Source organism: Rhodnius prolixus, unplaced genomic scaffold, assembly GCF_049639745.1.
Source record: "Rhodnius prolixus isolate KJV_2025 unplaced genomic scaffold, Rpr scaffold_3, whole genome shotgun sequence".
Taxonomy (NCBI): domain Eukaryota; kingdom Metazoa; phylum Arthropoda; class Insecta; order Hemiptera; family Reduviidae; genus Rhodnius; species Rhodnius prolixus.
The window spans coordinates 44,751,323-44,765,537 of NW_027411603.1; the positions used below are offsets into that span (position 1 = coordinate 44,751,323).

Below are 14,215 nucleotides of genomic sequence, written 5' to 3' on the forward strand. Positions count from 1 at the left end.
GTGGAAAAAGTCGAAATTCCAGCCTAAGTTCACCGAAATAAGTGATTTTTAATCTCAACTAACCATTTAGAAGAGCAGGGCTGGATGTTACAGACTGGGTCGTCCTTATTTCTTAATATAAGTTCAATAAAGAGTGGAAAAAGTCGGAATTCCAGCCTAAGTTCACCGAAATAAGTGATTTTTAATCTCAACTAACCATTTAGAAGAGCAGGGCTGGATGTTACAGACTGGGTCGTCCTTATTTCTTAATATAAGTTCTATAAGCAGTGGAAAAAGTCGAAATTCCAGCCTAAGTTCACCGAAATAAGTGATTTTTAATCTCAACTAACCATTTACAAGAGCAGGGCTGGATGTTACAGACTGGGTCGTCCTTATTTCTTAATATAAGTTCAATAAAGAGTGGAAAAAGTCGGAATTCCACCCTAAGTTCACCGAAATAAGTGATTTTTAATCTCAACTAACCATTTACAAGAGTAGGGCTGGATGTTACAGACTGGGTCGTCCTTATTTCTTAATATAAGTTCAATAAGCAGGGGAAAAGTCGAAATTCCAGCCTAAGTTCACCGAAATAAGTGATTTTTAATCTCAACTAACCATTTACAAGAGCAGGGCTGGATGTTACAGACTGGGTCGTCCTTATTTCTTAATATAAGTTCAATAAAGAGTGGAAAAAGTCGGAATTCCAGCCTAAGTTCACCGAAATAAGTGATTTTTAATCTCAAATAACCATTTACAAGAGCAGGGCTGGATGTTACAGACTGGGTCGTCCTTATTTCTTAATATAAGTTCAATAAAGAGTGGAAAAAGTCGGAATTCCAGCCTAAGTTCACCGAAATAAGTGATTTTTAATCTCAAATAACCATTTACAAGAGCAGGGCTGGATGTTACAGACTGGGTCGTCCTTATTTCTTAATATAAGTTCAATAAAGAGTGGAAAAAGTCGGAATTCCAATCTAAGTTCACCGAGAAAAATTATTTTTATCTCCAATAACCATTTACCTACCGGAGATGGAGGGCAGGATGTTGAAGATTGTCTTCTTTTCTTCATAATGCAGTTTCTAAGAACAATGGAAACAGCATCCTGGTATCACCGAAGAACAGGTGTTTGTTACAAACCCTGTCGTCTATAGGATGTATCCGAGGAAAAAAGAGAAGATGTTTATTTACTGCCAATGATGGCTTTGTTTCCTGTTTTGTTGGAGCAGTCTGGTTATTTTAATGAGTAATAAAATGGGTTGTTCTCTAACTTCAGTATATTTATTTCATTGCTGTTTTATTACTTCCGGCATAGTAAAAGCGTTAAACGGTACCTTTAATTGAAATCATTAGGACAGTAGTTAGAGTAAACAGGGTGTTCATCATAAGAGGAGGCAATTCTGGGAATCATTTGCAACAAAAAATTCCATATAAACTATGGCTGGATTCGGCTCGGTTTTGTAGATATTTTTAATTTTATGTTTTTTCAAGGTGTTACTACTTTTTAGCAAAACGTTGCCTATATTTCTCAAACTATTAAAGCTACAGCTATTTTAATAAGCTCATTAGAAAGAAGGTTAAATTTCCTTTGAAATAAGCTAATTTGTATTCCAAAATAATAATATTAAGTATTTCACTTTGTGGCCTAAACATAAAGGCAAGTTTCTAATTTTTTCCAAAAAACTTTTGACTTCATTTTTCTCAAAAATATTATATAAGTTTAAAATGTGCACTATTCATGAAAAAACATCGTACATAAAATCACCTTTCGAACGGTACACTGGAACATTCCTATTATTTAATGGCACCATTTCTTCCTTCGCCGCAAAAACTAAGTAAACCACCTCTAGATTCATACAAACCAATTAGCCAATACGGCAACCATTTGAAACCATCGTCAAGCTTCACCCACTTCCTTAACTCCTGTGCACTTTTTTGTTTCCCATTTCCCCCAACCATATTACCTTAAAACAGGGATCCAAGTACCTCCTAACTTTCTTCTCCAACTTCTGCATCTGTCCCATCGCAGCAAAGCTCCAGTTACACCCACATATCTTTTAGCCACTGTCCCATAGTCCCATATTACCAAATCATCACCAGCAAAGTTTATTTTCGCTCTTCCGTTACAGTTTACCACAAAAGACATCTCCTCCTCCATGGACGGGCAAGCCAACTAATTATATAAAAGAAAAAGACTATAATATCAATCTTTATTTTTATATAATTTTAAAATTAATTACAACATTTTTAAAAAGCCTCAAATTTACATAGTTTGATTTTTGTTTTACTGAAAAATGTTTTCTTTTATTGTTCTTCTCTTTCTATATTGAATGTATAAAAGTCAAATATACGATTTATTATTAATATTGTTATTATTATTATTTCAGAGTGCTTTTGCAATAAAAATTCTGGACTATATTATATATATATATTTATATTTTACTTTTTGATATTTAAATAATTGTATTTTTTTTATATTTTATATTTTTAAGGAAAGGCACATAAATTTCCAATGTACACTTTTTGTTCTCTTTCTTGGTATGCCGTGGGGAAAAAATCTTTTCATTTCTTGCTTCAACTTTTTTAAGGCAACCATATTGTTGATTTCATATTCTCTTTTATATAATTATTATTATACATATAATTGAAAATGTTTAATTAATACGAAATTTGGTCTGATTTTTCTTTTCCTTTTTTCTTAAATTTATTTACATAACAATATCCAACTGCGTATTAAGGAAAAACTTGGTGGAAATGCTCAGCATTAAATGGATCTTATATTTATTAGCGCTGGCTCCTTCTTCATTTTCATTTATTTATATTTATATATATATATAAATATTTACATAATTATTTATATATATGTAGCTCTTCATTTTTAAATTTGTTTAACTGTATATAAGGATTTTTTCTATAATATAATATATACATAACCACCTGAGATAAATTTTTACAACATATATGCATTATTTATTTATTTAATATATTTATATATTACTCAACAAATTACATTATATGTATATATATAATATAAAACAAAGAAAGGGCTAATTGGACCTGGAGGGAGGGTACACAAAGTATCTTTGTGACAACAGAATTAAAATTTAGAAGTAAAAAAAAAAACGTCACGAGTGGCCTTAAAAATATTAAATTCTTCTAATATTGAGAAATTTTGGTTGCAAATATTTGTTTGATAAAACAAAGAGTAAAATAAATTTTTGTATTAATAAATAAAAATTTAAATCCACAATAATTATTTTTTAAAAATAACTTTGGGATTAAATAATTTAATGAATTTTGGAAAAAAATAATAATTTGTTCACTAAAAGATATTAAATTTAATTCCTAAATTTAAAGTATGACTTAGTGACCGTTGATATGAAAAAGATATGGAATATATTCTATATTTGGGTGATATGAACAAGAAATGAGTAAATAATGCTTGATGATTTGGACATGCACTATTCAATGGTAAGAATAGAAGAAAAGAATAATCACCTAATTATTCTGGAAATGGTTGGATGAAGAGGTTGCCTAGAGCTAGCAGAATAACATCCTGTGGATGGTGGTAAACTGATCTACCAAAAAGGGGTCTAAGAACACAAGGATTACGAGCAGGCCACGGAGATTTGGGTTTATTGGAATGTAGGATTAATCCTACCTAGGACTGAAAATCCCATAGAGAAAATTTGGGAGAAAATAATGAGGGAATTTTGGTGGTTGGAAAGGTTTGCTGGTTCCCTTAACTTCCAGGAATCTTCCTAGAAAAGTCTTCTTTCATTAAAACTGGGGAAAGCAATTCCTCAGTACATCATGGTAGTTTAGGTGGAAGGTTTTATCCAAATCTGGGAATGGGTTATTCTGAATGGGCCAGCTCCATCTATCCATCTTTGCGGGGCAGTTAACAGGGGTTGGAGGATTTTATTTTCCTCATTTCCATGATCCTCTCATTGGTTTTGTTAAGAAAGAAATCTTTTACAGAATATCTGTGAAAGGCAAAGCAGAGTGGTAAAGGACTAGGTTATCTTCCGGCATCTAGTTCACCTAGATGAATGCCTAGTGACATGTGTCACACCCAGCACACTGTGCACACAATAAATCTTGCCTTTTTCCGGCAGCCCTTCTTGGGATTGTTCACCTGGATGAATGCCTAGTGACATGGTCACACCCGGCACAGTGTGGACACAGTAAATCCTTGCGTAGCTGCAATGCGTATTCCGGTTTAACTAATAACAATAATATTGAAAATACGAGGACGGCTAGACGATGTAGAGATCTTTGGTAAGATCAAGTTCTTGCGCAGTGGTCCCTCAGTTCTTCAGTACATGTCCAAGAATTAACCCTCATTTTTATTAATATCACTATTCTTTTTTACCGATAACAAGTGCTAAAAATTAATTGCTTTTCTAAGGATATGATTAAACAGGATGTTGGCCAATAGATAAAATATAAAACAAAATGAAGTGTGCAAAGAAAAAAATTAAATAATCAAAAAATGGAATTAAAACTTTGTCTTATCTCCATTTAAGATATCTTCTCCATAACTTAAAAAATCAGAATAAAGCCATATTTTGAATTTATAATAATAATTATAGAATTTACTTTTATTCACTATTATTGAATCATATTGTCCGTTTATAGTAGTTGACAGCCTCAAATATTACTACAAAATTATATGTAGTTGTTGCTTAGTACTTACTGGGTGCTCTTTCAACATCAACTACTATAAAGGCACATTAAATATTTTATTTTATCTTAAAATATTTTTCTTTTTGGAATAATAAAATTACTATAAAAAAAGGCACTCATAATTTGTTTCCTATAATCTTTTTTTATTTTTATTCGCGTGTAAGAATGCAAAAATGCTTGCTAGCCATTACTAGCGTGATTTCATTTTAACCAACAGTGATTTTTATAACTTTAAATTTTGTATTCACATTCTATTTAAAGTGGTTTGAATTTTGTAGGCCGAGCGTGTTAATTGTACATATTGGGTGGACCTAGCCAGGTTTGATTTTACACTTATCACTACTTTAAAAAAAAGAAAAGAAATAAAATTGGGAAGCGAGGTAAGCCATCGTTGCTTTTCTTTTGAAAGCTTCTACTTTCTATCTCTGTTTCTCTTTTATTCCGCCATCATTGCATAATATGGCTGGCAATAAATTAGAAAATAAAGTAGGTATCACACAGATGATCTTGAATGGAGATAAGGTCATTCCTCGGTTGTTTTATTATTAGGATGAACTCTTGGATAAAGCTGAAACATTAAAAATAAATACGATTCAATTGTATTTGAGTATACCAAAAAAAAAACAAGAAATTTAGTAAAGAGATAATATTAAAAGAACTTTTACCCCAAGCAGATTTCTAGGGATATAACCTTCCTTGTCGCCTAACCTGGCCCACCACCATTCTCTTTCCCATTCATCACCTTTCCTCAACACCAGCAGACGATCTCCTTCTTTGAAGGTCAACTCGTCCGAATTGTGAGCTTCATAATCGTATACAGCGAACACAATTCCGTTGTTCATGATGCCCAGTTTCTCTTGTACACCTGTTAGGAGAAAAAATGATTAAAATAAATGGCTATTATCCATATTTTAGTAGTTCTAAGTGTAGGGGACGGAATTGTGGTTTTGGTGAATTGTAATTATATTTTCTTTTAGAATTCAATTGCTATACATAGAGAATGTAACACGAGGCCGATAAGGTAGTCTTAGAATGCATAGTCAGGAATGCATAGAATAGGAGCATTGTGCGCGCTGCCGACGGAATGGTGGGGGCCTAGAGAGTGGTGTGTGTGTGTAGGGTGTGTCAATGTGAGTCTATGTGAGTGATAGTGTGAGAGAAAGGAAGGAAAGAAAAACAGAAAAGTGAGTGTGACCGAACGGAGTGGCTGATGCTGAGTGCGAAAAACCCTGACAATATATCAGAGAAGATTTTGGCGAGGAATGGTCAAGCTGCATGTGCTGGCGGCGGGTAAGCCAAATTTGTCTTGAGATCTTTGGGGTCGCCACTCTCTGGTCTCGGTAGGCAGGGCGACGGGCGGTAAGGGGGAACTCCTGTCGTAGTGATTGTTTTTATAATTCTTAGTTAAGGGTTTTTAATTCCTTTGTTCATTTTTGTCACCTTTTTAGTTCATTTACATATTTACAATTTACGCGTATTATTAGTTAAGTTACATATATACAATTTACGGTAATTAGTTAATTGTTAGTCAAGGATTTTTATGTAAGATAATAAAGTTTTAAAGTGTCGACCAGGTGTTCATTTTTCTAATTGAAACCCCTTAAAATCGAGGAGGCTAGTATCATTACATAAGTTACTCCACACCTTGTTCAGCCATTAACTTGCAAAAACCTCAAGAGGTTAAAAAAAGTAACGGAAATATCTGGAGATGGTGCGCAAGAGATGTAACTGTTAACCAGCCCTTAAGAGTTCTATCGCCTTACCAAGCGCCATAATTAATTATAATCGCCATTATAATCAGAGATGCCATTATAGAAAGACGAGGAATACAATATATATAATTTTTTTTTTTTTTTTTAATTTATTTTGTAATTTACAATCTGTATAAATATATACAATAAGTAATTAGGAGGCGAATGAGATGAACTGGTGTGGGAAGAGCAGAAGGAGAGAAGCTGCCCAGCGGTAGCACTCTCTATTGGAGAGAGGAGAATACGAGGAGTAGAGAGGAGAGATTTAGTTCTTCAGACTGTAAGGAAGTCGCGGGGCCACTGGCGATACAGTCGACGAGGAGTATTAGGGATTTCAGAAGAAGTGAGAGACAGTACAAGAGGATTACAGCTAGTCGAGAGAGTAGTATGGAATTTTTGGTATTTAGTCTTAGCGAGTTGGTCTATGAAGGGAATGTTGAAGTCGTTGTGCAGAGTGAGGTTAGTCACCGTAGAAAGGAGCGTCAGCTATCTGTCGGAGTATTTTGACTGAAATGTCCTGTACTGTCCGTATAATTTGTAGGTTTTGGCTGAACCCCACAGCTCTACTCCGTAAGTCCACATAGGTTTGAGGATAGTACTGTATATTAAGCGTTTGAGTTCTATGGGTAATTTGGAGCTTCGTCCAAGAAGTCTGTAGAGCAGTTTCACACGTTTTGTCATTGCTTGTCTTTTAAGTCTAGTGTGTGGGTATATATAAATTTAAAAATGAAACTAATAACAGTGTAAACCACAACTCAAATTAGAAATGTTAAATCAGTGAAGCAAATGGTTTACATCTCACCAGGGCCGGATTTTCCTATAGGCTAACTAGGCTTCAGCCTAGGGCCTCAAGATCAAGAGGGGCCTTCATTCAAATTGTTAGTAAAATTAAAATTAGACTATTTATTATCCATGCCTCATTTTTTATAAAGGTTAGTACCAATAGCAACATGTTTCATTTAACATATTGATATAACTATATCACAGTAGTGATGTATTTTATTATCTCTCATGTAATTTACAAACTTAAAAATGGGAGGTAAAAGGGCCTCACAAGTGGAATAGCCTAGGGCTTCTTTTCATCTAAATCCGGCCCTGCGATCTCACATAACCTATAATGTAAACAATACAATAAATTGTCTGAGTAACCTTGAAAATGGTGAAAAAAGTGACTTACTGTACAGATATTCAGAACATCCATCAAAACCTTCTTCATCTTCTTCGCACTTTTCCGCCGCAGTTTCATGATCGCTGAGTGTGGTGGCAAAGATACAAGCACCATGTTCAACCAAGAAACGTACCATTGCAACATTATTGCATGAAGCTGCACAATGCAGTGGTGTCCTAAAAAAAACAAAAAAAAATACAATATCATAATTTGTTTAATGTAATTTTACAAACTTGACAACTGCATACACTCTTCTTAAAATTGCTGAAAGCTTTACTAACCAGCCGTCAGAATCCTGAGCGTTGACGTCACACCCGAACGTAACTAAAAAGTCAACAATATCAAAATGTCCAGCACAGATGGCATTATGCAGTGCGGTAATTCCTTCATCGTTGGCAGCGCTAGGATCGCCAACTTGACTAGCAGTCCTGATGACCAGCTCCAGTTCACCTTCTAAGGATGCGTCCAACAGTAACGCTAATGGATCGAAAGAAACACGTCGTGACAGTGACTGCTTCTCACCGGAACTTTTCAGATTTCCTTTCTTTCTTCGGGTAGATGCATCCGAATCTGTAATGGCCAATAAATGTAGTTTGTATTATGAAGTGGCGAAGAGGGTCTGCCAAACTTAGAGCGTGCACTAAAACGTTTGTTTGCGAATGCAGAGAAAGCTGAATGCCCTAAAATCTCTTTAAATTTCTAAAATAAGTTTTAAATATCCATTTCTGTTTTCTCCGTCTTGTTTGAACGTTTTAGTAAACCTTTTTTGTCTACCGCGGCTTTACCCACTACTTCCTAGCCCGTCAATGATTGAATTTGCGACTTGTTATGTACCTGCTGCACAGTAAAGAGTTCAGATGTAACTGCAGTTCTAACAGATCTTTTTGTCATTCCCCTTATCACAAAATTCCTCCCAGACGAAGAAAAATGTCGTTTTCCCTTCGCAAATAGATCAAAAAAGGTGTCTTGAATTAACTTTGAGGGGGTCAATGACGTACAGCTGTCTAACACAGTAAAAGAGGTTTCAAAAATTAATCATCCAATAACTGAATTCAGCAGCGTGCATAAATATTCTGCTTTGAAAGTCTGTGGCTAGCAATCCTAAGCTCATCGGGTTAACAGATCTTGAAACAAGCCCATTTAAATAGCAATCTATCTAAATACAGAGTTATCCTGAAAGTCCGTGCCAAAAATTGAAGTATTATTTTAAAAAGTAACTGCATTTTTGCATCTGTGGAGGGTTTGCTTGAAATAGTCTTTTCTCGTTTCAAAATGTAACGTCGTTTGAAAGAGAACATGGAATTTACCTTGACAATCTGCTGTTTTTCGGATAGATGAAATCTTAAAACTACTTAATAGTTGTCGTTGAGGGTCACAATTTTTAAATTTAAGAATTTGGGGTAAGCCCTCAAAACATGTGGCCATGCATGAACTTTTGCTACCACCCTGTATACTATACGATTTATGACTAACCTGACGCTGTATCTTTATTATCGCTAAGATCAGACTCCTCTGTTGGTGCACTTCTATCAGTTTGATCTTCTGACGGTGATTGTGACAATTCCACACCAGATCCAGCTGGTGGAGTTGGTGGCGCTGGTGTTTCAGGAAATAAAAATTCTGGTGGCATTTCTATCCGTCTGGACGATCTTAAAGCTAGCCCACTTCCGACGTTTACACTTCCGCTATTGTTGGTCGGCTCTTCCGTGCAAGGACTATCGTTGTTTGAACAACGTTGATTATCGGTGTCTTCTTGTGGTGAACTGTCCTTCAAATTCTCATCAATACTGGTCCTATAAAGTAGAGAAAAAAAAGTAAGCTTACATAGTTTGGTATTACAACTAAAAGTTAACTAAGAATCTAAGAAACTACTAAACGGTAGAAAATGAATTTTTAACGTAAAAAAATTATTTCATGGAGGACATCCCCATCAAAGATGGATGAAGTTTTCAAATTGAAGCAAATTATTCCAAAAAAAAAAAGAGTACAAACCTTTTTTCATCATTGAGATGAATATCATCTTTGACGAGAAAGTTTCGAAGCCTTGGCAGTTCTGATGTTGGTTGTTTTTTAATGGTGAGCGGTCTAGGTTTAATGGCTAGTTCATTAGCTGGAAGGCGACGACTGTTTGAAAGTGGATCTTCAGGAGGTTCCGACGATGGTAACGGTGGAGGAGGCTCGGTCGGTATCTCATTATATTTACTACAAAAAAATATGAGTAAAATTTGATAAAAGAATTAGATTATTTAAGAAAGATTATTACAAACGGAAACTGTGTAAATACACAGCATTCAGTAAGTAAAGAGACTAAGTATAGCTTCATTGACATCAATTTAAATCAGCTGGTGATTTCTGATTTATTAGATGTAAAATCATAACTTCTACGTTAGTTGACTACAAATCGGATCACCAATCCAAGATTACCAAACTAATTGTCTTTTTTGTTTTAAATGAATGATACTACCAGATAATAGGAACGAATTTCCGAGCTATTTTAGGACAATTAAAAATCGTTAGTATCCATTCTAGAGAGAGATCAGCCTTTAATTCTGGAACAACGAGTAGTAACGTGAAATTTGCGACTAGGGAATTCGGCATTGATCTAGCCTTACGACTAGATCTTGTTTTCAGATCTCTTTTTGTTCGCCTAAAGCCGAGGTCTTTAACTAACCCGACGTCTGTTATTTATCAATGAAGAAGTAAATAGAAATATTTAATACGGACGCACTTACGACTGACACGCAAACACTACTTCCGTCTATGGTACCAAAAGTATCAATTTATTTATTAGGTAAATTGTGTGCAAAAATAAGAACTGGTAAATCAAATGCCGTCCCACCATAGCTTTGGCTTCAAAGCTGTATCACTCCTTTAGTGTTTCGGGTACATCTAATGTATAAAATATGAATCTTTAAAGTTTTTGGATGACTGAAAAACCCAAAAACTTTTCGGCGTTCGAAACTACGTACAGGCCTTATTTGCATTTCAAATACGGGAATCGGATAAGACTGTTTTAAATTCTTGAACAAGTTATATTTCTTTCATTCAAGGAACGAGATTTCGTAAAGATTGTCTAAATAAAATATTCTATTATGCCTTTTGATCCCTAATTTTCAAAACTGCAAAATAATATTTAAGTTTTTGGTATTTATGGAGCGTCAACATCTGAGATTATTGGCGCCCGGCAATTGTTTTTCAGTGCACTGCTGGTCTCTGGTTAGTGTTCTCTCGTTACAGACAATACTGTCCACATTACTGGACAGTGAGCTGTAAAAAGTTCCCTAAGAATAGAAATTCAGATAGTTTACTTCATAGTTTAAATTGCTGTCAAGGACCAACGAAAATTTTAAAATTATAAGAAACATCTTTACTCAGAGTGAGACAGAAAATTGTTTTTGAGTCGGCAGTCACTTAAAGAGGATAATTTGTTAGAATTCGTTGCCACAGAATCAGGCAATACAAAAGAAGATGTACACAGAATCATTGTGCTCAATATTAATTTCTTTTTCCTCCTTATTAATTGGGCCAATTCTAGCAAACCCCTACACCGCGAAATTGCAGTAATATTGAAAATAATTAGGTTTCTACTTGACAGCATTGCTTAATATCACTGTCATAATCATTAACATTAACGTCATCATCCGACTTTAGATAACAGAGATGGCACAAACAAATTACGAAGATTCTGCAGCTAAATTTGAGATTCATCTTTCTTTGTTTAAGGTTAATTTAAAAATAATCTATCTCTCTTTACTTTATCTGGATACTGTGCTACGCAAGAACTTGTTCACTCCCTTACTTGATATGTGATATTTGTGTCGATGGTCTAAGTACGGTAAGCCCTGAAGGTTGGCTTTCCTCAGATCCAGGTCTCACTTCGACAGAGTTATGCGTCTGCCTGGGCGGAGGTGGTGGTGTCGGTTTGACAGGTGTTGCAGGTTTTGGCGGAAGTGCCGGTTTGCTTGTTTCGCTTTCCTCTTTCAATAATACCTGGAAACGGAAACAATTATTAATGTTTCTGTTTCATAAAAATGTAATTTTTTGTTCATTCAACATTAAACTGAATACAACTTTAACCATTAATATTATAACAAATTTTGAGACAAACATTTCTCGTTGCTTTTTTCTTTATAAAAACAAAAAAGGACGAAAAAAGTTGGAGGGCTATTTAGGCTTAAGGCCTAAGAACATTTCCAGAGGAGAAATCATGACGTCTAGCCAGTCAGTTTCATCCATTTATAAGAGAAGATCTACTTAGTGCAGCAGAACACCTTAAGTCCGAGAACATAACCAGACTCCTATAAATTTAAGATACGTTGAAAAAATCTATTTGCTCTTTAAATTTACTCCAATAAAAGCAATGTATGTTTATAATATACTTTTTTTGCGTTTATTGTGCTACAATCAGCGCGTTAGCGCTATAAGTAACAATGATACAATAGAGTAGTAAATGATAAGGTAACGAGTGGAGAAGTTCCCCAGTGGTAACACTCCAAAACATTATATAGTTAGTCACTCTCTTCACTAGAGAGGAGATCACGAGGCCACTGTCTTTTAAGGCGTCTTGTGCGGATTATCAGGAAGAGTTCTAGAAGAAAAGATTTTGAGCTAGAACAGGGGTCGGCAACCTATTTTAAGTAAAGAGCCATTTCTTCTTAAATAATTTTAATAAATCTTACTAAGAGCCGCAAGGATGATAATGTAAAAAACTCTGTAGATCATTTGTATTCAGAATTTATTATTTTATGATATTCAATAACAATTGAATGTTTTAAAACTGTCCGGTAGAACATTGGTAAAAGGGTTGATGGACAAAAACTGCATGAAAAAGCTGTAACGTTGAAAAACACCCACTTTGACAATTTTATATATTTATTTTCACATATTGCAAAGTAAATCAAGAAATAAATAATAACTAAACCTGTGTTTGAATGAAAATGGCGGCAGTCCTATATATTACGTACTGTATTTTAATATAATTCTGTTCAATTTCAAACCTATCACATTTAAAATTCTTTTTTTGAAAAAATATCTTTACATTAATAAATGAAATTTTCATTTGTTCCAATAAAATTTAAATGTACAATTTATAATTTGGACAGGCTGAAGTGGCCACAAAATTTGGATAAAAGAGCCGCATGCGGCTCGCAAGCCGCGGGTTGCCGACCCCTGAGCTAGAGGATTTACGTGTGATTGCTGGCTAAAGTGAAGTTTTCTGTATCGTGTTTTTAGCGACTTGGGCGATAAAAGGAATGTTAAGGTCAGTGTGTATAGAGTCCAGGTTGGAGACATAAAATGGAGCGTTCACAATAGTTCGAAGTATTTTAGATATAATAAAATTGTAAAAATTACCAATAGAAAAATATGAAGGTGAGAATCGCCACAAATATCATTTTAAAAATAATTATAAATTTATCTATTTCCGTTTTTCGTTACCGAAGTTGCAACCACTTTACTTCCTTTCTCATTGCACATTCTACAACTATACTATACTATAGTATGCTATACTAACAAATTAGTATTATCGCTCGCGCATGTTCTTTGTATTGCTGGCCGCTTTCGTATTTTTATCCAACTTAAAGAATTCGACTTCAACTAAGTTTCTGTTGCTCACTTGGTAAAAGTACGAAATCGACTATGGATTTACAAAGAACATACGACGTATCAAGATATTTCCACAGAACTAACCATATTTTTAAAACCAAATTACTACTAAACCGCTATTAAACTACTCACTACTCATATCAAACTAAAAGTTATACACGAACGTAATGAATATATTGTGTATTAGGCAATCATAAAAGTCATTCTAGTTGAAATGGCTACCCTTTGTTTACATCGTTTTTGGCCAAAAGTTTAATTTTTCTGTATTTAGGATTATATCAGCGAGGATTCGGTCAGAATAAATAACAAAAACTCCCATCTTTACGCCAACGTTTCGTAATGATTAGCTCAACAATTATTGCTGTGTTGTGTTCAATTTGCTGTATTGAATGTATACAATATTGGTAATTTTGTTTTTACGTATTCTCCATCAATTGAATAATTGTCAGTTTTCTGGTCATCCTATGTTGTCATTGATGTATTCAGTTTTTTAACCCCTAATTTCTAGTCTATTCTTTTGTCAATACAGTGTTAATAATTCATTGAATTTGCCTCATCATTTTACAGTACTTTCGCCCAGTCATTACCAAAATTCCCCATGTAAGTCCCGTTATATTTGGATATTTATATCTATTCTCCATTCAGTTCTCAGTTTTTTCTGAGATTGTTAATTGATATAATTACTTTTAGTATTTAAAAAAAAAAATGTTATGCATTTTGAATCCTATGTTTCAGTAGTCTAATTGCAGTATTATTTACTAGTAATATCCAGGCCCTGAGGAAGACAATAAATATGTTGTACTAACTTTGGTGTAAAGATGTAGTTGTTATTCGTCATTTTGACTGAATCCTCGCTAGTTTAATCCTAAATAATAATAGTTTATGGTCACTAAAAGATAATACAAGTTCATTTTCTGTTTTCTGAGGAAGCAAAGGTGTCTCCTCTGGCTCGTAAGCCAGGTTAGCCTGGAGGTTATCAACTGCTCTCTGTATTTGATGAGGCACTCTATATGTGGCAGGAGGTTTC

The 14,215-nt window shown here is 34.4% G+C and overlaps 1 protein-coding gene across 14 annotated transcripts in view; it reads right to left on the bottom strand.

The window, feature by feature from the left end:
* Positions 1 to 2,773: 2,773 nt before the first annotated feature.
* The window catches only part of ASPP (Ankyrin-repeat, SH3-domain, and Proline-rich-region containing Protein), a 602,088-nt gene continuing 590,646 nt past the window's right edge, over positions 2,774 to 14,215 (bottom strand). For all 14 annotated transcript variants that reach the window (XM_074125835.1, XM_074125838.1, XM_074125841.1 and 11 more), the window contains 7 exons: positions 11,384 to 11,574; positions 9,577 to 9,786; positions 9,058 to 9,377; positions 7,866 to 8,154; positions 7,594 to 7,760; positions 5,331 to 5,530; positions 2,774 to 5,233 (listed from right to left, as the gene is read on the bottom strand). In XM_074125835.1, coding sequence (XP_073981936.1) covers positions 5,189 to 5,233; positions 5,331 to 5,530; positions 7,594 to 7,760; positions 7,866 to 8,154; positions 9,058 to 9,377; positions 9,577 to 9,786; positions 11,384 to 11,574 — 1,422 coding nt within the window. In that variant the 3' untranslated portion in view covers positions 2,774 to 5,188. The remainder of the gene's footprint in view (positions 5,234 to 5,330; positions 5,531 to 7,593; positions 7,761 to 7,865; positions 8,155 to 9,057; positions 9,378 to 9,576; positions 9,787 to 11,383; positions 11,575 to 14,215) is intronic.